This window comes from Nothobranchius furzeri, chromosome 3 (assembly GCF_043380555.1).
Source record: "Nothobranchius furzeri strain GRZ-AD chromosome 3, NfurGRZ-RIMD1, whole genome shotgun sequence".
In the NCBI taxonomy this organism is placed as follows: domain Eukaryota; kingdom Metazoa; phylum Chordata; class Actinopteri; order Cyprinodontiformes; family Nothobranchiidae; genus Nothobranchius; species Nothobranchius furzeri.
Window position 1 is genome coordinate 60384699 of NC_091743.1, and position 27503 is coordinate 60412201.

At 42.7% G+C, this 27503-nt stretch overlaps 1 protein-coding gene across 1 annotated transcript in view; it reads left to right on the top strand.

Moving 5' to 3' along the window:
• snta1 (syntrophin, alpha 1) overlaps positions 1-27503 on the top strand; it is a 58335-nt gene that overhangs the window by 8844 nt on the left and 21988 nt on the right. Inside the window, exon 2 of the mRNA XM_015959202.3 lies at positions 7909-8094. Coding sequence (XP_015814688.2) covers positions 7909-8094 — 186 coding nt within the window. The remainder of the gene's footprint in view (positions 1-7908; positions 8095-27503) is intronic.

The following is a 27503-nucleotide window of genomic DNA, read 5'->3' on the forward strand; positions in this document are numbered from 1 at the left end:
TTTTCTTCTCATTTTAATGATTTGATGACAAGTATCATATCGGGACTCGATTTCAGCAGATACTCTAAATTAAATGACTTGGACTCTTATCGGGAGCACAAAAAAGTGATTGGAACATCCCTAGTAATGTCTTTTTTGTTGTGTTTTTGTCAATTTTTTTAACTAAACAACTAACTACTTTAAAAGAGTAGTTCAGAAATTTAAAAATGATTTTCTGGAAAAGTTATCAACATTTATATGTTGTGTTGTAGCTACTTTTTGAATGGCCTCAGTTTAGTAGACTGCTGCCGTCTTAGAACAAGATCTGAATGATCCATCGTTTTAAGTGATGTGATTGCAAAGCTGCGTTGAGGTGGCCCAGAAAAAAACGTCTGTCAAAGTTGTCAGTCATGTTCCAACAAAAACTATATGTATCAACGGCGTTTGAATGTGCTACTAAAATATTTAGCTTAATTTTAAATGCACTCCATGCTATCTGGCAATCCACTTCGTCAACGGTCCCACTGAGACTCCCTGCTAGCCCACCAATCAAAACAGCCCTGTCACTAAATGCTAAGGCTAGTATTAAAGCTTGTAACCATGTGTTGGCAGTTTGTGGATCCCTAGTAGTTCTGCAAAGTTTTCACATTATCAAATACTGCAGAGTGATGGAAAACCAACTTCAGCTCAATCTCAATACTCACACTGCGCCCTGCGGTCTCCAGCAAAGTGCACTTGGAGAAAGTGTGCAGTAGGGTTCGAATACACAAGTGTGCAGATAATTGCAGAAATGTGACAGGGAGCATTGTGTCATTGATTGCATGCCAGGATGCTGGTCGCTGTGAAACTTTTTTCAAAAACCTTTATTAACAATTTACAAAACAAACAATAAAGAAATGTTTTCAAATAAATTTAACTTCAGTGCTGCTTTGTCTAAAACATTCAGAGCATCAACTAATCACCCTAAAATGAACTAATTTAATTAGAAAATACATATTTTCAGAAAAGGAACTTGAGCTTTTCTCCCGCAGCAATGACTTGTGGGTAATTGCCTTGCCCGAGGTCCACATCACTGTGGACTTGGGTGAGGTGCAGATTAACCCTCTCAGGCTCAAAATAAGTTTTGATAAAAGGACAAACAACTAAGTCCTTCAGGGGTACTTCTGAGTTAAAAAATGCTCAGTAGGTTTTAACTGTTGCAAATCTGCAACGCCTGCCTCCAGAGGGTCAAGGGTGCAATGGGGGCGTGGTCTACTTCCGCATTTGAGATTGTACACCCTACGCTCTCGCACCCCTGGCTGGGAACACACAAGGGTGCAAGTGCGAATATTGAGATTGGGCCTTCCACTGGGACAAACTTAACCTGTGGGTTAGAAAAGCTGTGTGTGACCAGAAAGTATTGAAATTTACTCCTCAAACTGGCAAGCTTTGACTGAGATGACTGGTCAAGAAATGGGATGGAAAAATATTCAATCAACTTTTGGAACAATTAGAAGGATTTCTCCTGTGAGATCTGGAGGGATCATAATGTAAAAACAAATCTGATTAATAAGTACGACTATAAAGAGACCTGAAAACCAGTGAAAGAATCCTAAAATTACGTCTAAAATGCACAGGTGACCAACGCAGAGACAGGATTTGTTTCTGGTCTTTGTCAGCATTGTTGCAGCTGAGTTCTGAAGCAGCTGCAGTTGAGATAAACGTTTCTCAGAAAGACCAGAAAGCAGTGTGTTGCAGTTATCAATCCCACAGGCGATGAATGCTGGTCTGAGAGAGAAAGGGTCCATTTCTGAAATGTTTGTCAGACGATAAAATCTTCTGTGACTTTATAACAAGTGTAAAACTACAGTTAGTCAAAAATGACACCATGATTCATTACCAGGGCTCCAAGTGTTGCTTCAAGCTTCATTTTTTGATCTTTATCAGTGAATAAAGCTTTAGTTTTATCCTGGTTAAACTAAAACTGACCCTGTTTGGTAGTTTTTCAAGCTTTTTGAATGATTTATTTTTTCTAAGCTTTTCTTTGGACTTTGGATGACTTTGATGCTCTCAAGTATCCCAATGGCCTTCGACCTGAGCATATCATTGTCTTACTGTCTGAAAGTAATGGGTAATTATGAAGATTTCTGTTTTGATTTTTAATATTTAAAAAGTGTGCATTAATTTAAAAAGTAGTAAAAAATTTTCATTTTCAACCCCAAACCAACCACAATAAACTAACAAATGTTTGTTTATAAACCGATCTATAATCATGAACTCCTGAACAGCTCTTCTCTTACTTTTCAAACCTATTTCTCAGCTGTTCAGCTCCTAACCACTGAGTTCATGTCTGTTGTCTGTATAAAATTATGGTATTTAAGAGCTTATGTTCCTAACGAGTGCATTTTATGACACACCACCTTTGAGGCCAAGATGTCCGTTGGTACAGAACTAGAAGGAACATTTTATTTTTATCTTTATTGTTTGGCAAAGGAGTACAAAACTCCCTTTTCTCATTTGGAATAAATCCAAAATGTTCCCACACTGCAGCTGTGAAGTGCTGGTTTCAAACATCTTGTCTTACAATGTTGTTCTTGTCTGCTGGTAGAATGCAGCCAAAGAGTAACTGTTCATTTTTTAGGGAAAAATTATCAGTGGATGCTCATTAATAAATAAAATATGCAAACTTTTTCTCAGTTGAAGAGGTATTATGGATGGGTAATATGAGTTTATTGGAGCTTGTAAATTACTACAATTTGTAAAATAACAAATCTCTATTTTGCAGCTAACTTTGTCTGCTTCAGAGGTGTTGTGGGTGTGTGGAGCTGCACACACTCCGCCCATGTTGAAATTCCCACTCATAGTATAACATCACAAGTTAAAGCTGTGCTAGTGTTTATCCTCGCTCTCTTCACATCACTACCTCTGCCTGTTCTCAGCGTGCTAACGTGCTTAGCTGTTCTCTTGTCAAGCAGCTTGACATAGGCTGTGTCTCAATTCAGGGTCTGCATCCTTCGAAGGACCCAGCCCACCCGGCCGACGTGGGCTGCGTCCTCCGTTGGCCGGGTAGACCGGATGTTAACGGCTGTGAATTTGGACAGGCCTAGCCTTCATGAACTCCCTCCGCGAACGTTCCATCGCCTAGCAACCGTGGAACCGCTGGGCTGGGCAGAAGGGAGAAGGTAATTTAAACGATGGAGCTCGACGTTTTATTTAGCTTTTCAACCCCCCAGAGACCCAAATTTAGAAAACAACTGCAAAATATTTTTTTAACCTTTCACATGTTGTTCTAGGAGGCCAGATAAACGGGCCTATTTACACATTTTAACAGCCAATAGTGTTGCAGAACTGAACAATAGGACCTATTAGCAATGTAAATGTAGTTTTAAAAAGAAAAAAAAATGGGGAAGGTTTATTCTTGTAGACTTAAATCTGATGTTGTAATATTACAACCGTGGGTCTCTGGGGGTTAATCATTTCCTTGACTGTTGGAGAGCTAATTCAGAGAAAATACTTTCGACAAGCTGAGCCTGAGCAAAGATGTGATAATAGTTTTTAATACTTTCTAAGGGTCTTAATTTGACCAAAACCGATTTATCACCTTTTAAGACTTTTCAAGACCCAGCGGATACCCTGTAATATTAAACAATTCTCATTTGTAAACAAAAATAAAATTCAAGAGTTTAATGCAGAACTGATTTTATTTAGATATTTCTTTTATATGTACATGTTTAATCTTTATTAACCATTTTTTTTCTAGCAAAGTAAAAAGCTGTCAAAGTTCTTCCTTCTCTCCTGTGCCCTCTGCTGCTCTGCCTACCTCTGCAGCCTCTTGTCCTCCCTGATCAGCTCCAGAAGCTGGTCATCGCTGGCACCTTCCCCTGGATGCCCATTTTCTCCAGAATAGTCTTAACAAACATGTAAGAAAAAAAAACAGATAGAGAAAAGAGGACAACGGGTTATTCCTTTCATTTTTCGCAGAAAAAATAAACTCAAACGAGTTTTTAAAATATGAGATATTATTGTACCTCCATGCCACAGCCGCCGAATACTTTGCTCCGGTGATCATGTGGTACATCTCCACCCTAAGCTTAATAAATTCCCTGGTTTTCTCTTTTGTCCCTAAAATACAAACTCCTATTAAAATCAGGGGGAAAACGTAGCGGGAGAAGTACGACACCGAGCGCGGCCGAACATACGAGCCGAGACCGCAATACAAGCACTTTTACTGTAACATTTCTAACTAAAATAATGTTCATGTATCACAAAAAGTCCTTAACCTAACAGTTTTCAAGTTTATACTTATATTTATATGCGCAATCCTCTCCAACAGCTCCCGCTTCACTGTCCGCCATTGTTTTTAAGTTTTTCTGCCGGCCGGCCCGCAAGGCATCTTGGGAAATGCTACCTATTGAAGGATACACTGGACCCATCCTTCATTCAGGCGAAAAGAAGGCCGGATTCGTCTACCGCATTTGAAGGAGTCTTCGAATTGGGACAGGCCTAGTCGCAGCGCTGTGACGAAACCTTGCCGACGAATCCGGCCGACATAGGATGCAGACCCTGAATTGAGACACAGCCATCGTTGCATGTAGCTGATTGTTATTAAGCATAACAGTGAAGAATGGAAAAATATGTAACGTCACGTAATGGCCTGATTTTAAGACCCACAGGTCAGATACACAGCCTGGGTCACCTTACCCTGGCTACGACTCCAATCTGCAATATAGTCCTTCGCAGGAGACTTAAAGTCTGCTACCACACCTTTAATCTATGCAGCTGTCTGCTTATCTGACTGCTATTCATTCCAGCAAGACAAGGACATTTAAAGATTTAAAAGAATCATTTAAATAAACTCTCTTTACTGCTAACCATCAAGGTTCATTATAACTGTGTTTAATTACTGAAATGAATTATTATTCTTTGGTTAATAATTGTGATAATCAGTAATGCGTAACTATGACAAGAATCATGTGCACTTAGTCAGCTCACACAGGTCACAGTAACTATGTTAAAGGTAACTGCACTCACATGATCTTTTCCCATAACACCAGAACTTTCTATCTTCAGAGAGGCATGTTTCTGAGGGTTTGTTAAATCTTCCTTCTACATGTCAAAACCTGATTCGTTACAAATGATAATAGCCATCTTTTAAAACAGAACTCTCGTCATTTGCGAGTGAGTTCTAGAGAAGGTTGGGACGGCCGCCCACACTCTCTTTAACCAACAAAGCAATTTCTGTCACGCTGAGTTGCTCCGACACAACAAACGACACCTGCAGAACAATCTGATGCTACGAGATTCCTTAAGAATCTGCAGACGCAAACAAATTCCACCTGTGTGCCTGCGGCATCTCTAGGACCGGAACGAGTCCTACCCAGTCTCTCAGCCTCTCCAGTAGCAGGTGATGGTCAACAGTGTCAAAGGCTGCAGTCAGGTCCAGCAGGACCAGAACAGAACAGTCCCCTGCATCACTGAGAGTCAGAAGGTCATTAGAGACCCTAAGAAGAGCTGTTTCGGTAGAATGAGCTCTACGAAAACCTGACTGGACGCTATCATAGATGTTATGTTCATCAAGAGCAGCTGTGAGTTGTTTAGCCACAACCTTTTCCAAGATCTTAGAGATGAACGGAAGTTTAGAGATGGGTCTGAAGCTGCTGTGGAGAGAGGGGTTGAGACTCGGTTTTTTAAGAAGCGGGTGGATTACAGCATTCTTAAAGTAAGCAGGGACCTGACCAGAGACCAGAGAAGCATTAATTATAGAGAGCACGCTGGGACCGATGGACAGAAAAGCACTTTTAAACAAAGATGAGGGTAAGTTGTCGAGGGGGCATGCAGAGGTCTTCATAGAGTTAACTAGTTTGGTTAACTCAGGCAAAGAAACCGGAGCAAAGCTATCTAGGATGATGGGCCTGGTTGGAGTCGGGAGAGGCAGCAATAAGGCTGAAGGAGAGATGCTCGATCTAACCTTATTGACTTTGTCCACAAAGAAAGACAGAAAGTTCTCACAGTCTGCAACAGAGTGGATGGAGGCTGTAGGTTTGGCAGGAGAGACAATGCTGCTGATGGTGTTAAACAGCACCTTGGGGTTCCCTTTGCTCTGGGACACCAGGTTGGAAAAATAGGAAACCCTAGCATCTCTGACTGCAGAGTTAAAGGATGTCAGAAGATCCTTTAGGTGCAGCAGATGGACGTGGAGATGGGTTTTCTTTCACAAGCGCTCAATTTTTCTGCATTGGCACTTCAGGCTGCGAAGGCTGTCATTAAACCAGGGAGTAGGGTTCACTACAGGAACTGATCTGGTTCCGACAGGACAGATATTGTCCAGAATAGAGAGGCAGTGCTTGTTTAACTGAGAAGTTAAGGAATCTGGGTCGTTATCAGAAGAACAGGGTGGATCAAAAGCAGCAGAAAAAATTTTAGCTGTGCTCTCATTAAGAAAACGAGAACTAACCATACGGCGAGCAGGAGGTGGGGATGCAGAAACTGAAGAGTTAGGAAATGCAATGGTAATCTGAAATATAAACGTCCTCAGGACAAACACTGTCAGCATTTAGACCCAGTGTAAAAACAAGGTCCAGTGTTCCCCCTGGTGTGTGTGGGGCTAGAAACATGCTGGGTAAAGCTGAAGGAGTCCATAAGGCTGGAGAAATTCATAGCAAATTGGTCTGAAGGATCATCAACGTGGATGTTAAAGTCACCCACAATCACCAGTCTGGACAACTTCACAGTGGAGGCTAGAAAGTCACTAAACTCCTAAAGGAAAGAACTGTTTGGACCAGGTTGACGATAGACCACAGCACAGTAGAACAGATCTTTATGCCCGACTTTAATCAGCTGCAGTTCAAAGGAAGCAAAGTGATCAGAGGTTGTAGAGCTACATGGAAGATGGTCTCTGAAAACAACAGCTAGGCCTCCACCATGACTAGAACCCCAGGGCTGGCTAAGAAAAGAATAACCACTCGGGCAGAGTTCAATCAGACCAGAATAATCAGAAGTTTGCTGCTAAACTTCAGTCAAAAACAGAAAATCCAGGTTTTTAGAGAGAATTAAATCATTGAGAAGGAAGGACTTATTGTTAACAGAGCTGGTATTTAATAGAGCCATGCTGAGTGAGGTGGTGGAATCAGAAACTACAGAAACAGCTGGAGTTAGTGGACGTAAATTAGCAGGGTTAGATCCACGGTGTTTATAAAAACCACTTATGGAGGGAACAGGAGGAGAAACCACTGCGGAATGAGGATAAAGCTTTCCTTCTACTTTCTGAAACATGAGAGTGTTTCTTTCTCAGAGAATGACTCACAGGGCATTTATTCATTCATCGTCAATGTTTACATAGAATTAAATAAAACTCAACTTTATTAAATTATAAAAAAAGATCAGCACTGGCTGATGTGTAATCATAACATAAATGAGAACATTTTCAGAACAAAAGAATAAGTGGAAGTGCTGAATGAAAACCCACACAGAGAATCAACAGTAAATATTTCTCATTTAAAAAGTATCCTAATAAAATGAGATCCATGAAGGTAAATCAAAGGAAAAACCCCCAAAGGTACAACTTGGTTAGATGGTTTTTGATTTTTTTTAACAAATTTGTATTTTTAATACCTTGAATTGCTTAACTGATGGCATTTTGTGCAGAGTGGAAGCCCTTAGCAAACCGCAGAAACATTAACTCACTCTCTGACCTTCATTTAATGATTTAAAGGGAGGGAGAGGATGCAACAGAAACCTCTAGAAATTACTACAGAAGAGTAATTGCTGCTGTCTGTGTCTCTTTAATTGAACCTTTAACTGCAGTGCATATGAAGGAGAGCAGTGTGAAGGTAAAGGTAAAAAAAAAGTATGATTAGGTGAGAAATTCTGACACTGTTAAATAACCGCAGCAATTAAATAACCACTGAAACAAACCTGTTTTTTTTTCCTTTTCCTTTTTTGGCCCTACAGGAGGAAAGGAAAACAAGATGCCCATCCTCATCTCCAAAATTTTTAAAGGCCTGGCTGCTGACCAGACTGAGGCGCTTTATGTTGGCGATGCCATATTGTCTGTCAACAGTAATGATTTACGGGAGGCCACACACGATGAGGCTGTGCAAGCGCTAAAAAAAACTGGCAAAGAAGTCATTCTTGAAGGTAAGATATTTTTCATTCCGAGAGAAACAAACTGGATGAACTTGGTGGCTCTGCTTCTAATAAGAATTAAACCTTCCTAGATTGTTCTATTTCTAATTTTCCTCTGCTTTAATGTGTAGATGTCCTGTAAAAATATTAGGATGTAACAAGACTCCTTTGCAAAATGTGTCATAAAGGTTTCAGCAGCATGAGAAAGATACTATTGTTTTAGCGATAAATGTATGAATGCTTGATTATGATGTAGGGTCGGGAAGCAAAGTAAGAAAGATGCAAATCTAATCTACACCACTGCCATGCTAAATGAAGACACCACATTTTTTTCTAATTGATTACAAATACTTACAATTGAATACTTGCCTTTATTGAGTACAAGTACTAATTAATGTCATTACACTCTTTAAAATGAACTTATAAAATGTTTATTTTCATCAAGCATATTAAACAAATAAATGTATTTTACTGGTATATAACGATTCTCTAAAGCCTGATTTATACTTATTTGTTAGCTCGAGTGCAGAGTCGCGCTAACTCATTGACCGAGACGTTTTTCCTTTAAACTTTGTTGCCTGGGGAGTGTTGCAAAGCAAAACCCCATCAAGACAACAGAGGATGCAATGTGTTTTGGAGGGTTTCCTGCCACAAAAGCAGTCTTGTTTCTGGTCCACGATAATGTATTTACTATTGTGTGTTTATATGATGTTTGTGTATTCCAGGTGTATAAACGGTCATATAGTCTAACCTTTTCAGCAAGACGTTCTCTGATCTCCTCCGTGCCTGTCGGTACTCATTTATTTTTTGAGGGGGGATAAGCCGTGCTATTGACAGATTTAAAGGAAGTGGCATCCTGACCAATCACAAGCTTGCAGTCTTTGTCTATTTTGATGGCCAGTGAAAAAGTTTGGCATGTCTCCGTCAACCTCTGCAGGCCTGCTGCATAGACCTTGCATTAATGCATCATGGCATTGCGTGTCTCCGTACTCACGCAGATGGAGATGTGTAAATCAGGCGCCACTGCCATAAAAACCCACTCAGACCGGAATGTTACCTGTTCGCTAACTAATAGCTCAGGCTAGCATTGTTCAGTGGTTGGCACACAAAAATGTGGTGCATCACCACCACCAATATTTACATATTGCCAACGTTAACTCATTCACTGCCGGCCATTTCCTGATCAGTAAAGCCCTTCGATGCCAGAGTTTTTCAGCGTTTTTACTGGGTTTTTTTAAGAGTCACAGAACGTTGCGCGCTAGGAGGATGTAAACGCCAAAACTAACAAAACAAAGAGTAGACTCACCTCTTACATCAGGAAGAATCTGCGCGTTTCGAGTGTTATCGGTTCTTTCATAATCTGTTGTCAAATTGTGATCGGTAGAAGCTTTTCCGGTTTGCGCTTGACTTTTTATACAGCAGTGGCCCAAAACGATCTCCTAACACATGGATGTTCTGCTTCCTGATCACGTGATGTGTGACGTACGTGGATGGAGATCAGCTTTAGAGCTGGGGTGTTTGTTCTCACTGTGCGGAGACTACGCCCACCCAGTAAAAAAATGCAGTGAATGGTTGGATTGAAATTGACGACTTTAGTCGTCAATGGCAGTGAATGAGTTAAGTTGTCTACAGCTCCACATAGATAGATGACATGTACTAATGTATTTCTCTAGTTTCTCAAGTTTACCATTTAACACTTAGTTGTCACAGGCTTAGCTATACATTCTGTCAATCTTTGATCAGATGTTCATAGAAACATCTAAACAATTTACTGAACTGAAACAGTGAGATTAATCTAAAAGGAAAACCCAAATAATAAAACTTTTAACGCTTATATTTGAACATTTCAATATCCTTGGAAGGAATTTTGATTTGGGCCAATTGTTGGGCTTTGCAGTGACTTTACTGTATTCTCTTATATGTATTTTCTATTAAAGATTTTCATTTAAAAGTACAGAAAGATAAGACCAGTTAAGAATACATTATAGATCCTTTGAATGTATCTGTTTCCAGATGAAAAACCTAGTAGACAGAAAAAACTGTCTAATGTTCAACACGTTCACGGAAGAACTTGCAGGAAAAATAAGGGTTATGTTTGCCATGACAGCATTTTTGTGGGTTAACTTTTATAGTTGTCCAGCCTCAGAAAGTAGAGAAGATGCAATCTAATCTACAAGAAATGGATATCACTTCAAATCCTGCTGCTTTAAATAAAAGTGTTGATATCAGAGGACTCACGCTGAGATATACCGGGTCAAGAATCATTTCACGGGTTTCCCTTCTCCCTGAGGACTAGATTGAGGAGCGAGGAGATGAAAGAATCTTAGAGGCTAACTGAGTTTGGTTCAGAGTATGTGTGTGTCTGCAGATTGATCCACTTCTCACATTATCTAATATTTTTTTAGAATGTCCTTCATATATATAAATTCTTTTTAGGAAACACACGAAACGAGTTGGTAAACTTTGACGCTGCAACTCTTCAGATTTTCCTTGGCTACAGTAAAAAAAAAAACGTGTAAATAAAAGTGACATAAAGTTCAGATACAATGCTTTATTTAGTATTGGCATTTTATCAAGATATTCAGAAACAGTCAGAAAGTAGCTCGTTCTTGGCAGTGCTGCATTGCTAAAGGTTGAGGCTTTTTTCATGCAGCAACAAACAACCACTGCTGCTGTGCTCAAGGCGGTTGTTAGAGCTCCTTGAAATTCATATGAAAGACGGCATTGACCGAGATCAAGGTGAAGCTGCTCCCGTCATGTTAAAACATCTCAGAGCAAACAGTAGGTCCAATCTCCGATAAGAGTTATGAGAAAAGAGCTATATTAACCTGTCGCAGGGGTTGTTTGAGGAAAGATTTCACAATATATGTGTCAGCGCGTGGCGGTGAATGTAGCGGATGCAAGGATCCATAGGCGGGTGAGGGAAGCAGGTAAGCAGGCACACAGGAACGATTAAAGGTTCTAATAGAGAACACGATAACATTGAAACAATGATCCAACAAGAGACAGAGAACTGAAGGGGTTTAAATACAAGAGGGTTGGGAGCTTGGGTGATTGGCAAACGAGAGGCAGGTGGGAGCAATTAACATGGACACAGGACTGAACAGAATGGGGGGACAGGGCAGGGTGTGACAGTACCCCCCCCCCCCCCCCCCCCCCCCCACACACACACACACACACCTCAAAGGGTGGATTCCAGACGCCCACAGGAGCATACAGCAGGGCGGGAGGAGGGGGACACGGAGGGAGGGCCGAGAGGGACCGATGGAGAGGAGGCAGGGACCAGTAGAGTCCGGGAGCCTGCGCCTGGGGCAGAGAAGGTGACAACGGGCTCTTGGGGACCTGCGTCTGTGGCAGAGGAGGCGATGACGGGCTCTTGGGGGCCTGCGTCTGTGGCAGAGGAGGAGGCGACAACGGGCTCTTGGGGGCCTGCGTCTGTGGCAGAGGAGGCGGCGACGACGGGCTCTTGGGGGCCTGCGTCTGTGGCAGAGGAGGAGGCGACGACGGGCTCTTGGGGGCCTGCGTCTGTGGCAGAGGAGGAGGCGACGACGGGCTCTTGGTGGCCTGCGTTTGTGGCAGAGGAGGAGGCGACGACGGGCTCTTGGGAGCCCACGCCTGGTGAGGGCAGGACTGGTGGTGACCGGAGGCAGAGACGCCGGAGGACACGTCTTTGACTTCTGGACTGGAGGCGGCGGCGACGACCTCAGGGCTGGAGGTGGCGGTGACGACCTCAGGGCCGGAGGCGGCGGCGTCGGCCTCTGGGCTGGAGGCCGGAGGCGTCGTCGTCGGGCCCTGGGCCGGAGGCGTCGTCATCGGCCTTGGGGCCGGAGACGGCGTCGACCACTGGACTGGAGACGGCGTCGACCACGGGACTTGAGACGGCGCCGACCACGGGACTGGAGACGGCGCCGACCACGGGACTGGAGACGGCGCCGACCACGGGACTGGAGACGGCGCCGACCACGGGACTGGAGACGGCGTCGACCAATGGACTGGAGACGGCGTCGACCACGGGACTGGAGACGGCGTCGACCCCTGGACTGGAGACGGCGGAGACGTTGGACTGGAGACGGCGGAGACGACGTCGACCTCTGGACTGGAGGGAACGTCGACCTCTGGACTGGAGGGGAAGTCGATCTCTGGACTGGAGGGAGCGTCGACCTCTGGACACGAGGGAGCGTCGACCTCTGGACACGAGGGAGCGTCGACCTCTGGACACGAGGGAGCTTCGACCTCTGGATACAAAGGGGCGTCGACCTCTGGACTGGAAAGAGCGTCGACCTCTGGACTGGAGAGAGCGTCGACCTCTGGACTGGAGAGAGCGTCGACCTCTGGACTGGAGAGAGCGTTGACCTCTGGACTGGAGAGAGCGTCGACCTCTGGACTGGAGAGATCGTCGACCTCTGGACTGGAAAGGGCGTCGACCTCTGGACTGGAAAGGGCGTCGACCTCTGGACTGGAAAGGGCGTCGACCTCTGGACTGAAAAGGGCGTCGACCTCAGGTCTGGAAGGGGCGTCGACTTCAGGACTGGAAGGGGCGTCGACCTCCATCGACCGGAGGCGTCGATTTCTGGTTCGTCGACTTCTGGACCGTCGGCTACTGGACCATTGACTTCTGGACTGTCGGCTTCTGGACCGTCAACTTCTGGTCCGGGGGCGTCGACTTCTGGTCCGGGGGCGTTGGCTTCTGGTCCGGGGGTGTCGGCTTCTGGTCCGGGGGGGCGTCGACTTCTGGTCCGGAGGGGGTGTCGACTTCTGGTCCGGAGGGGGCGTCGACTTCTGGTCCGGGGGCGTCTGCTTCTGGTCCGGGGGCGTCTGCTTCTGGACCGCCGACTTCTGGACCGGAATCGTCGACTTCTGGAGTGGAGGCGGAGCCGCTGCAGGAGGAGCTGCCTCCCTGCCCGGGGGAAAAGCCTCTTGGGTCACCGCCGGGACCGGAGCAGACTGAACTGGAGGCGCCGGAAACTGGGAGAGCAGGGAGGACAGACCGTCCAGCTGGAGCTCCCGGAGGCTGAGGCTCTGATGGGGTTGGGCCAGCTCAGCTCGGAGACGAGCTCTGCTGGGTGGACCGCGGGCTCGCTCCTCTGACCCTGAGACAAGGGAGCTGCTGACTGGACTGAAACCTTCTCCTGGTGATTCGGGGAGGATAGGGTGTCCAGCTGGAGCTCCTGGAGGCTGACGAGCTGTCGGATCCGGCCAAGCTCCGCCTGGAGACCAGCAAGCTCTGTCAGCTGGGCTGTAGGCGTGGTTCCTCCACCTGCAGATGACCGAGGCGCTGATTGGACCGTAGACGGGACTGCTGGTCTGACTGGGGGCGGGTCCAAGCTGGTGCGCCGAGCCGGGGCAGCGGCGAGCTCGCGGCTCCGTCCTGGGACATGGGGTTGCGGTGGAGCCCGTCATCCTTCCCCACGCTGTGGGCCAACCCCGGGGGAGCACACAGCCAGTCTGGTGCCCACGTAGCAGGAGCGATCTGGCAGCGTCTCCCGGTCCAACCTCTCATCTGGCTCCGGGAGGGTGGAGAGGAATGCCGAGGCTGAAGTTCGGTGGCGGCGTCTGCGGCGAGGCGACGCTGGAGGAGGAGAAGCCGCCCGGTGGTCCGAGGAGAGAAATTGGAGCAGGCACTCCCAGGGGAGAATCTCCCTGCTGGATCCTTTAGAGGGTTGGATCATTCTGTCAGCACGTGGCGGTGAATGAAGCGGATGCAAGGATCCATATGCGGGTGAGGGAAGCAGGTAAGCAGGCACACAGGAACGATTAAAGGTTTTAATAGAGAACACGCTAACATAGAAACAATGATCCAACAAGAGACACAGAACTGAAGGGGTTTAAATACCAGAGGGCTGGGAGCTTGGGTGATTGGGAAACGAGAGGCAGGTGGGAGCAATTAACATGGACACAGGACTGAACAGAATGGGGAGACAAGACAGGGTGTGACAATATGAGCATCTTTATTTCATGTATTTTAATGATTATAAACAGCTTATTGTTTGCTGTGTAATTATGGCTAAAGTATCTGTGGATTTGCTGAAAACACATGTATTTTGCAAAGATTATTCTTTAATACTATTGTTGTTAGTGTGGGCTAAGGTTTCTCAGCTGCACACGTGTCACAGCTGGAAACATTTTTACTATTGTTCACTATTGAGTTTCAATGGGCCACACAGTTGCTTAGCAGCCGGCCATGCAGGAAAAGGGCAGAACTGACCAACGCTCAGGTGAGGGAATGTTTGTGAATCTTTATGCCATAACATAACTTAGCTTCCTAGCCCTTTTTAGGTGATTGTTTTGTAGGCTTCTTTTGTGACCTTTCTGTCTCACCTTCTAACTAAGCAGTGATGGAATAATCAATGTGTGTGTGAGAGAGAGGACACGAGTAGGTCAGATAAATATAACAAACTAAATTAAACTATAAAAGTACAGCTGCCGTCCTTTCCTCCATGTGACATTTACAGTCTTAATGCGTTTGTGTGCGTGCAGGTGTGTGTATGTGTGATAAACCGACATAGTACTGATTCTATGGTTGCAGAAAAGAATATAAAGTATTATTATTATTGTAAGCCTAAAATAGGCTTGATGTTATAATGCATGTTAGAAATGCTATTATAATATTTTTGCTAAAAGCACAGTGTGATCACACTTTAAAACAACCCGACTGGGATTAGTATGTGTTTGATTTGGTGTACCTTTCTCATTGAAAATCCATCCATTGTGTCAAACCCATTTGCCAATACAGAGCCAGTTTTTTATTGTATACTCAAACTTTCACAGTTACAGAGCTATGAAACGGTTCATGTGTCCACGTGTGCACATAAAAGCGATAGTGGGGGGTTGGAACAGTTCAGTTGTAGAGCTGTTCCCAGGGCAACCAAGGTATGACAGAAAAGTATCTCCACATAGGAAACATACGTACAATCCCATACACGTTTTATACCAAGTAATATGCAAAAATGGTGGATAAATGGGCTAAAGAAGATGCAAAGGTAAAATTGACTGCTGAGGCCAAAATGTGTTTTAGTGTGTTCTTTGTTAGAGAAAAGCAAGTGTATGCGAGTGCTTTCTAAGAGTCCTAGCAGTCCGAGTGCTGGTACAAAATGTTTTGTATTGCAAGAGAGGAATGTAACACTCCCATGGCCAAAGTAATGGACAAGATGAAGGGCACCTGCTGATTAAAGTGACTGGAGCTACTGAAGAAAGGGGCACACCTTTGTTGAGGAAAATTGCTTGCAAAAGTCATCTTAAATATTCTGTACTGGAACTTCTTGTTCTTCTCTCACCAAACCAGTTTCGTATCTGAACTAGAGATGATCAGGCCACGTAAAGGCCATGTGCACAAGTAGTTGGGATTTTTGTAAAACCAAATATCTTCTTCTGCCCCTCTCGGAGAAAACATGGGTCTACATCACCTTGTTTTCAGCCAAAACATCCAGTGCATTGTGAAGCACATTAAAGCCAGTTGGCAGTAGTTCTCCAAATTATCGACATTTTCCCAAAAAAACATTCTTTGGATGTGGAATGACTAGGTATGGGGCATTAACCATTCTTAACATCGTCCTTCAGGAGTGGTCTTCTCCATAGCCGTTATTGAGCATGTAAAAACAAGCGAGTGTAAACACAATTCACACGTGAAGTCAGAGCATTTTGGTCACGAGCAGTGATATTGCATAACCTAAAACCCTGGTTATTGACATCCACAAGCAAATGCCGACAATGGAGAGTTCCCAAATATCCACCGTGATTGAAGATTCTTGAAATAACCATTTTTGGTGCCGTATATCTTCATTTTCTTATAGAGAACAGGCCAAACCCTAGAGAAATATCTTTGTTTTCGGGACATATGTGTGTTTTGTTCTTGATCCAAGCTGTTGCAGACTTTAGCTGAAACTTGGCTTGCATTTTCTTGGATGTCTTGAAGTGACAATGTGTATTTTTCTTGGCGATAGGGAGCAGTACATACCTAAATCATTGCAAGCAAGCTGTATTTTTGTGTGCGATTACGACCTTACCAACGAATGGCAATTAGGGTAAAAAATCCCTGGGAGCACAACATTTAGTAAAGAGATACATGTGTAAAACAACATTTATGAATGGTGAAAGTTTTGTAACCATTTGTTACAAATCAGTAAATGTGTTTTGCCCTCACAAGCTCCCGTAGAAGGAAACATGGCATCTTATATGGCGTGGCCCAGAGACTTAGACCCGCTCCCATCTATTTTAGATCTGATTTTTATGGTTATAGGTTATGATAGCGCCAATATTTTTCAACAACTGGCCATCATTTAGTTCATTTTCAACAACATTTTGATAGATATTTCTAGATTAGTAATAAAAATTACACTTTGTCTCTTTAAGGCACCTTCAATGTGTCCTTACAAAAATGGAAAGAAAATCTTAAGCAAACTGAGAAAGCACTCATTTCTCCACTGGTACCTTACATGTTCTACTTTTCCTTAAGAAACGTGTGGCGCTCAGACTAAAAAGCAGCTCCATGGCCATCTTTTTCATGAGGGGGGTGTTTTGTTTACTGACTTGTGGTGTTTATGCTCATGCTAGAGCATTTTATTTTTGTGTCATGATTACTTGGTTTTATGTTTTAGACAACCTTTTAGCTAATTTTTTAATGTCTTGGTTTGATATATTGGTGCAGATTGGAACAACTAAGATGGCGGCAGCTCATTTGAAATGGCTTTTGCATCAACTTAGAACTATAGACTTGGGCTTTTCTTAGAGTCAAGAGCAGATGGAGGTATTTAAGTCCTGCGCTATACAAATACAATACATTTACCAGTTCTTTGCCAGTGCATGGCGGTCTGCCCCGTTGACTGTCATCTGTAGCGGTGAGTACGTCACGGTGTTCGTTGTCCATCAGCATGTGGAGACAGTTTGAAAGACAACCGTAGATCCTGCCCCACGACTGAGCTTTGCCTATGAGTCATGGTCAGACGAGCTATTCACATTTATTGGACGCTTGCCAGGCTAGGAATTTTCTGTTCTCTTGTCTCACCTAGATGATAACATTAATGATAACATCCACTTCACATAAGTGTTTTAAAAGATTCTCATTCACACAGAGTTAACCTCTGAGGATCTGACTGAAGGAGTGACTTCTGAGGTATATTTTGGTAAAGCCCTCAAATGTGTCAAATTCTGATTTGCCAAATTTATCAACAATGGGATTTTAATAAAACAGGAATAACTTCCTGATTAATTCAGTTTCCAGCTGATTCCAAATTCGGCCAAATTGGGGAAAAAGCATTTTGAAACCATCTTCTCTTTAGACATCAAGTCAAAGCCTCTACAACGCTGCGAGTGATTACAGACACAATGGCTCCTTTAAGAGCCACTCCACACCTTAGGCGCAAACAAGCATTCCACCTTCCTGCCGTGACCCGGAGAGCCTATCTGAGCTAATCTGCAGGTTCCTGATACCGAGAGGTTCACTCCACCGGCAGAGGCGCGCTCCATCCCACAGCGCTCCTCTGTGAGAGCGGGGCAGGGGGTGGGGTGGTTGTACATGTTCTGCTGCAGTTTCTCACCAGTATCAGCTGATGGAGGGCTCTAGTTTCGTTGCGCCGTTCATGTCAGCGGACACGGTAGGGTCGGGGAGGGGGGCGGGGCATGACGCTTAGCCTGGCGGGTGGGTAAGCAAAGCCTGGCGGGCCGCCAGGCTTATAAAGCGCTGGGGGAAACCCTGGGATATGCTTCTGTAGTGTCTGAGGTGAGATTATATCTGAAGATGTTCATTTGGCTGAAAGATGCTTCGTCAATGTAAAATCTAATCTCTCTGCACTTTTCTCTCTGGCTCATGCAGTGATGTGTCTATATCTATTTCCTTAAATTGATTTGTATTGGAGATCAAGAGCTCTGTGGCAATAAAGAGTGATTTTTTTTATTTATAGATGTGACTGACACTGGAACTTGTACAGTGAAGGAAAATTAACAGTCAGAAATGATTTGTGTTTTTTTTATTGAATTACTTAAGATTTTAAGTGTTAAGAATCAGATTCCAGCGTCAAAGAGAAACTCCTGTCAGTAGCTGAGGGTATTTAGATCCCAACCAGAGGCATTATTGCCTCACCTTCCCATTCACAGCAGTACAGTGGAATTTTAATGCACACTTACCATCTTTAGTAGCGATGCAACGATACCACTTTTTTCCAAACCAGTGCGATGCGGATGTGTGAAGCTGAGTACTCGCTGATACCGATCATGATACTTCTACCACGCAAAAAAATGAAATGAATTTTAAACACAGGTTTTATTTTCTTTGCTTTCAACGGGAAATAAATGTGAAGTAGATAAAAAATAAATTATATCAATAGAAATTATCACAAAACTAAAATATTAGGTGAAAAGAAATGACAAGTTACAGTGAAGCTACTTTAAAGCAACTACATTGGTATCAGTGAACTTTTACTATTATTGGTATCACCACCGATACCGATACCGATACTGGTATTGGTAAAAGTTAATGATACTGTGATACTGATACCGGTATTGATAATGATACTGATACTAATCTTTAGTAATAAAACTAGACACGAACATTAAAGGTTGTAATAATACACTAAATTAGTTTGTGTTTTATGAATAAAAAAGATTAACAACATGTTTAAACTATAAGTCTCAGTAGTGCCAGTGTGCAGTTTGAGTTACATTTTGCTTCAGGGATTAAAAGTCCTATCTTTTTTATCTAGAAATCATGTTCTTCAAGGACATTTGTGAATATAGCAAGAAAATGGACATGAGATGGTGCTTTTAAGTGAGGCCACCATCAGTATATATACCCTCTGTCTTCCTGCACTGGTTCAAAAATAGTTAAGTGAGTGATTTATGGAAAATAATGACTGCGGGGAGTGAAGTTTAAACTTTACATGGAGACGCAGCATGCTGCTGGCTACAATTTTCTGCAGTGTGTTTTTGTTTTCGAACATTCTGCCAGTAAAAGTTCAGATTTATTACTGCAGAATTTGCCTCCAGTCCTCATCTTTTCTCACATAAAGTCATCTGTAAATAGACTGTTTTCATGTAGGTTACCTTATTCACTTGCACATTAATTTGCACTTGCACTAGCTGTGGTTCTGATTTAGACATCTCTATTTGACCTGCTACAGAGGTACCCAGCTAGGCAAGTGAGATTTCTGTAATTCACAGTTTCCAACTGCAAATTCCCAGGTGGGAATCTTTTTGACTGAGCTGCAGAGTTTGTGTTTCTGTAAATTAGCTGATCTATTCATCTGGTGGGTGGCAACAGCAGCAGCATGGCCTTGTTTGAGACAATCTCACATGTGCTTCAGTTTCTGCTTTTGTTGTTGGTGACTTTAGAATTCTGAGACTCATTCTGAGAATGATCTTGTTGACAAAGAGGCGTGCAAGTTCTCCAAGTTTGATTGTGATGGTCAAAATGAGATACATTTTAGTCATCGTACTGTCTGTGACGATGTTGAGCAACTGTTGGAGATAAAACTATTTCTCTGATAACTGATATTTTTTATTCAGACCCGTGGCCGAAAAGCTTTGAAACTGATTTAACTATTGGTTTTCATGAAGACTGCTGCTTCAGAGCTTTAAAATCTCTGTGCAAATGTATTTAAGCTTAGCATAGTCACAATCATTTCAAAGCCTGTTATTTATTATTACATTATGTCTATGTAAAAAGTCAATGTAAAAAGCCAAGATCTCTGCAGGCTGACAATCAAATTCTTCCAAATCCATAACGATGGCAGCCCACTGTTATATAATCAGTTCTTGGTGTTGTTAGAAATAGCACGTATTTGTTTTTCCACTTGCCTCAATAGTAGGGCTGGGCGATGCGGCCTAAAATCAATATCACGATATACTGAGGATTTCACCTCGATAATGATAAATGGACGATAACTACAGGTATGCGCAGAAACAAAAGTTGTCCACTAGATGGGTCTGTCACATGTATCACATTGAGTCACATTTTCACATGACTCAAGGTGGTACAGCTTCTTGAAGGGACATGAATGTTGCCAACCTACACACATCTTTTCATTCGTTTCATCCAGCAACAAACTTCCACCACTGCTGTGTCGGGAAAAATTACCTCGATAACAGTCAGAAATTTTTATAAAGATATATTTTCAATTTATTGCCCAACCCTACTCAGTAGGATTAAATTATGTCCATCACCAAACTGTTCTACGAAGGTTGGGAGGAGTTCCTCTGGGAGCATGTGTTGGTACCATTGTTTTGTCATGGCTGTGTTGTGAGGCTAAATTGTGAAGGAGAAACTACCCCAAAATTAGATTTTCCCAGGATGTTTTACTTCTGGCTTGGCAGTAGAATGATGGGAGTGCTCGCTGTTTCTTCCTCTGTTTAATATATATATATTTTTTTTTTTCTTGATGCTCCAAACAACAGGAAATGGATTTCATCATAGAAAACATGTCTTTACTCCAGCGGTCCTGTAGTAATAAAACATAAAGTCGTCACACACTGGTTTATGTTTATGTATATGTATTTAGCAGATGCTTTCGTCCAAAGCGACTTACAAGTGATAATCGGCATGTTGCCCTTGAGGCCAACAACAACAACTTGACATCAGTCATGGAGAGGAGGGAACAAGGAGTGGACAGTAGAGAGGGGGGACAGGTGCAGGGAGGGTGTTAGTTTATTATTATATGACATCATAACCACCTTCCACTCGAAAAGCTGGGCCAGGGATGTACATGTAATTTATGAGGTAATTAAACTTTAGGCCTCTTTCTTTGTGACAGGATAATTATTACTTTTAAAATATAAAGACATGCAACTCTAGCATATACAGATTGTCACCTGCTAATCAGAGGTAGATGATAAGGGTTTTGTTGTTTTCTCCGTGTTAGGAACAAGTCTCATTGGAAAGATCTGAATATAACTCCACAGCACGTCTTCATTAGATAGACTTTTAAAACTGATTAACTAATGGAGTCAGTTCATAATGGCTGCCAAAGTTTGTGCTGACTTTAAAATGCTATAACTCAACCAGATTGATAGATATTGAGCTAAAATGGCACATGTTAGTTGCTTAGATTGATTCACAACTCATACTCTTGAGTGTTAACTGATTGCAGTAGATATTCCAATATTGTTGTGAGACAGCATGTCACATTACTTTCATGATTTGACCAATTGGCTGTAAGGCCGTAAGATTTTTTTGTAATACAGTTTTTCTCAATTGTTTACACACATTTTCTGGTACTTCAGACACAATGACCACAGCATGTAACAAATTCACCAACCCTCTTAACCAATTCTGCTAAACTACAAGCACAATTCCTGCTTTGCACTCAACTTGCAAATGTAAAACACACTTTTTTCAAAACACTACACACAATTCTCTGCTGTTGGCACAATTTTCATGCAGAAAGTATCTTGTTTTCACAAGGAACACACTGCTATTCAAATATGCATACTGACTCATCACAAGGGCAAACACCCGTCACACAGTTTTACAATCAGCAATCAGGGCTTTAGCATAAAAGGGCAACAGGTGAGCTCTTCTTTTTTGGAGCAAGGGATGCCAACATTGGAAACAGAGGCAGAGCCAGAGAAGTGAGAGTAAGAGGAGGAGGATGGGGAGGATGAGGACGAGGACAAGGAAGACCAAGGACCGTAATCTCTGATGAGATCCGAGCCACTTTGGTTGATCATGTGGTCAACCATGGTCTTACAATGAGGGAGGCTGGGCAAAGAGTACAGCCAAATTTGAGCAGGTACAGTGTAGCATCCATCATCCAGACTTTCCGAAATGAGAATAAGTAAGAAATCTTCTCTCACTAGAAAATGGCAATACTGCATATCAATATAATCAGTATTCAATGAGTATAGTAGTAGTACTGCCTGTGGACTGTTTTGTTGGACAGTAAAAATACTGTAAAGTATGTTTCCAGTATTTAGGAAATGTATACCTACTTTGTATTCACAGTAATTTACTTTTTGTTTGGCAGAACTGAAAGATTACCAAAACGAGGTGGTCAGGAACGTCTTCAGTCTCCTGAACAGGAAACTGAAATCATGAACATGGTCCTAGAAAACAATGCCATAACATTATGGCAAATACAAAGCAAAATAATAGAAAACAATGACATCTTTCAAAATGTTGATAGGGTCAGCTTATCAACACTGGACCTTGCCTCGCGCAGAAATCATCTCAGGATGAAGCAGGTCTACAGGGTGCCATTTGAAAGCAATTCAGAAAGAGTCAAAGAATTGCAATATAACTACGTGCAAGTGAGTCCCACAATTGATGCATACACACAACACTGTGTACAGTAAATTATACATATTTCAATATTGTAATCATAATGATTGTGCTTCACAATAGTGACCCCTCCTTGTTTATTTCTGATATTGGCATGTGCGTTCAGAGAGTCTTTGAGCTAGACCAGTTTGTCTTCATTGATGAGGTTGGGTTCAACCTCACAAAAAGATGAAAGAGGGGAAGGAATATTATTGGCCAGCGTGCCATTGTTGAAGTCCCTGGCCAGCGCATAGGGAACATCACAATGTGTGTAGCGCTTAGCTACCATGGCATCATCTATCACCATGTTACCTACCCCTACCCCTACAACTCCGCCCATCTGATCACATTCCTGTACACCCTACACAACACACTCATTCCACCAGATCAGGTAGATGACCCAGAACAGCCCAGGTACATTGTCATTTGGGGCAACATAAGTTTCCACAGGGCTGCTGTGATTCGTAATGGGCTCGACACACGGGAGGCGACAAATGATTGCGATCAGCGAAATTTGTCGCCGTCGCTTTTATTACCTGTCACACGGGAGGCGATCCGCAGCAGCGGCCAGCAGCAACGCCGTCTACGCGTTCTGTTCCATGGCGAAATTGAAACTTCCGTTGTTTTGTTTGGCTGTGTCAGATTGGAGTGAATTAAGGTTATTTAAGCGGTTCAGAGTTAAAAAAGCGGCAGATATGATGTTTCACAAGGTGCTGCTAGAGTTATGTGAAATCTTACTTCCGATTTTACTATATAAAACATAATAATAATCAAGTTCTCCTCCATGTTTGCTTGGAGATGTACGAAGCATCCTGTCCGCTCATTGGTCAGTGAATGAAACCTCCGTTGATTGGTCCTCGTCCGAGCGACAGCGATGAAAAGTTGAAAATGTTTCAACTTTCTTGGATCGCGTCGCTGGGTCGCCTGTGCACGATACGTGCACGAGCGCAACATTTCACACGCACGTTTTTCGCGTTTCGCTTGGTAGGAGGGAGACCCGCGATTATCGCTTTGTCGCGCATGTCTCATTGAAAATGAATGGAGGAGAGGCGATGTCGCCTCCCGTGTGTCGAGCCCATAACTGGTTCACTGGCCACCCACGCTTTTTAGTTGTTTATCTCCCTCCATATTCTCCATTCCTCAATCCCATAGAGGAATTTTTTTTCTGCCTGGAGATGGAAGGTGTATGGCCTACAGCCACAAATGTGTATACATCTTCTTCAAGCTATGGAGGACGCATTTGGAGATATAGCAGCTGATTCTTTTCATTGCTGGAATCGCCATGCTAGGAGATATTTCCCCCACTGCTTGGCCAGGGAGAACATTGTTTGTGATGTGAATGAGGTGCTATGGCCAGAACACAACAGAAGAGAGGATGCAGCATAGTTATTTTTTTATTTATTTTTTTTTTACTGTAACTGTATACAGTAAATTTTTCTGTTGTATGTAGTGTATGTGTGCAACTTTGTGTTGGTTGGGAATGAGATATACATTGTGTACAATGTTTTGCGGGAAAAATAAAATACTTTTTACCATATATTTGTGTGTTCAGAGTGTATAAACAGTATTCTGAAATATTTTGCAACACATGTATGTATATACTAGGGCTGCACAATATTTCGAAAAATTATCGTCATCGGGATAACAGGACATGTAATAGGCCCATCGCAAAGCAGGTCAAAAATGGCGATAAATGTTTGGTTCAACATTTCCATCCGTGTCATACATCAACTTTTTGTAAACCAGCTCTGTTTTTTTACGCGGAAGTATTATTTGACCAATCAAATGTAGCCCTTCTGATATGCGGCCAATCAGATGGGTCCGTTCACGTAATACGCCCGCCCCCTAAGTAGACCCTTAGGATGGAAAGCAACACCCGAACATTTGCGGCGCCGTTCCCTTGTTCGTCATGCTGGCTCAGAGCAACGAACGCACTTTGTGCTGAGGTTTCTGGAATCAGCGCTGCTTTCAAACGTGAACATGAGTCCGCTCGGTGTCGTTAATTATTTTTACCGGGCTGACTCCGGCACGTGCCGGTGAACCAACCCACCTTCATGTCGCTAGTGTTCCACCGGGTGGTGATGTTAGCCCCAGGCTCCGGTTAGCTTCCAGCTAAAAGGCTACAGCACTCTCCTCCCAGTCCCACCCTGCTTAAGAGGGCCTGGAAAAGTTCCCCCACACATCAAAGTGATTTTTCATTTATGAGCTTTTATAACCTTGTTAATCAGGATAGTTGATTTGCTGCTGCACATAAACTGTCAGTCAAGCTCAGCTAGAGGAGCTAGTTTAGCTTGTTAGCTTGTTATCAGAATCATAGTTGCAGTTTCATCATCTGAGCTGCTTTTTAAGATCTAGGTAAACTTGTTCAATTTGGGGTTAAAAACAAACGTTTTCACATATTTTCCATGTAGTTTATTATTATTTTTTGCCAGTTCCTCTTTTGAAAGGTAGACAATTGTTTTTCTCTTTCCCTCAAAAAATCTTAATATTCTCCTAGTTTGGCCCAGCACAGATCACTTCCCAATTGCAGCAACAGCTTTATATCATAACCACATAAGTGGAGAAAATGTACAGTAGCAATGAGAGAATTTGCTGTTGCATTTAAGTGATGTTAACTATTATTTTAACATTTAAACTTATTTACTGATTTTTTATTTATTCTAAAAACCCTGGTAAGGGATGTTTTTCTGTATTTGGAGCATCAGAAAAAGTTTTATGGTGGAGGTGATGTTTTAAAGTCACTGAGAAACTGCATGCATGCAGTTTGTTGTTTTGCTGCTAATACAGTAGCAGGTGCAGTAGCAGGAGCTTTTATTGCAATAAATAAATATATATATATATATATATATATATATATATATATATATATATATATATATATATATATATTTACATTTGTGTGTGTGTGTGTTATCTGTCAATCATTGTCTCAAAAACTGCGTATTTAGCTAGCAGCACTGATACAGTGTTTGGTGGGTTTGTCTCTCGCTCTTTCTCTCTCTTTCTGTGTGTGTGTGTGTGTTTGTGTGTGTGTGCGTGTGTGTGTGTGCGCTAGCAATCTGTTCACATCAGTGTTCTACTGCTGCAGTCTAAAACTGTGAAGTCACTGTGTGTCTCCCTGCTGTGAAACAACTAATCCCATTCACACAAAGCTTGTTTCTTTTTTTTCAGAGCTGCTTGCCCACAAAGATGCCCTGCATACGTTCAGCGATAAACTGGATTAACCCCAAAAATAACATAGCTCTATTAAATCACAAAGTCTCCTCAGGGCCTTTCACACACTCTGGCGGCTAGTTTATTTAACAAGGTCCCGTCTGAACCCCTCTGCCCCAATCCTGGGCCTCAGATAAACCCATGACCCACTCTCAATCATCATTGCGGGCCCAGCTTCATCTGAACTATCTCACAGTATTGTGCAGCATGAGCATGTTGGAGATGGAGGGGGAGGTGATGGATGCATTTTTATTCAGAACAAAAAGCTTATGCATACAAACAAAACACCTTTTTCAGTGTTGCTGCAAACTGCTGACTTTGCTGCATACAATGAATGTATTAGATATTCTTCAGCACCAAACTTTTAAGTTTCTAAAAGTTTATTTTTATTGACCATGTTTCAATGCAAACTTCACTTCTGAAACTTGATGCTGCTAGCCTAGTGAACTAGACCAAATTCTTGCTTTGCAAAGTTTGATCTATGCATGCTCCATTGGAACGTCTGCAGCTCCTACCAGGACTCTGGCTAGCCAATCACAGCTCCCTAGAGGGGTTTCAAACACATAAAGAGCTGTGATTGGTCCATAATGGTGGGCCAATCATAGTGCTCTATCTGCTCAGTGAACAAATCACAGAGCTTTATCCGCTTTGTGGGCCAATCAGAGCACTCTATATGCCTGGTGGGTGGGATGATGCAACAGAGTGAAACAAGAGTATGTCACATTCATTGTCCAGTGGAATGCAGAGATCGTTTGAAAGACAACGGTAGAACCCGCCCCACAACCGAGAGCCGTCAATGGAGCATGGCCAGACTAAATAATACATTTATTTAGTCTGGCTTGCCAGGCTATGATGCTGCATAATTATCCTTACTTCTTTTGGTACAAGTGAAAAACTAATTGTGAATTAGGTTCATCCATCGGGAAGTAATTCACTCTACATCCTATTAAAACTCACTCAAATCCACAACATGAGGTTATTGTTTAGGTAGCAGAGAGAAACAGAAACCTGGGGAACTTAAGTAAAAATGTCTGAAGCTGAATTATTTTCCACTCTTTTCCTGTCATCTGTCAGATCCTATTCAAGTTCTTTTTTTCACTTTGTTGAATTGGGATAATTAACTCTCCTGACACACTATGCAAAGTAGTCAAATCTGTGCTTTGGCACTTTTTTGAATGAGTCTGATTCACTGGCGTCTGCCCTCTTTTTCCTCACTTATCTCACACCATACACCCCCTTAAAGTTGGCATTTATCCATGATTTTAATGAGATGGGCCATAGGAGTTATGTTATTATCTAAATCACACAAAAGTGAAGAAATTGTCTCTGACTGACTGGCACTACTCTAGACATATACTCATAAGGGAAATACTGGGGAAACATAAATTAGGCCCATCAGAAGGCTAATCAAAAGTTAAACGTACATTTGTTTGGGCTATTGTAAATGTGAAGATGAATGTGTAGCTGACAGTTGTGTGTGGAAATGCATTCTTGTTAACATGTGCAAATGTGTTTTGTGTGTGTGTGATATTTCTAATATAAAAGCCAATTAATTGGGCTGTGCAGCATTGTGAACATTTGCAAGGGACTTCTCAAAACGTTTCCGAATGTTTCGGGGTTCTTATGACCCTTTTCCACTACACCTACTCAGCTTGACTTTGCACTAAATGATTCAAGTGGTTTTCCATTACAATTGAGAGATGGCTCTAGTGGGTGGGTTGTCATAGCAGGATAGCCCTCAGAGTTCTAAAAGTGGCACATTAATATTCATTACGCTAACACAACACAACAGTGGAGATCATGGCCTTTGCTGCCTTCACCTATGTTAGTGTATTATCTGGGGTTCCTCAAGGTTCTTTTATAGGGTTTGGCAAATTGAGTGCTTTAAGAGCTCAATATGTTACCTCTACTTATGACCAATAAGCTTTGATTAAATATCTATCTTAATATAGAATATCAACCC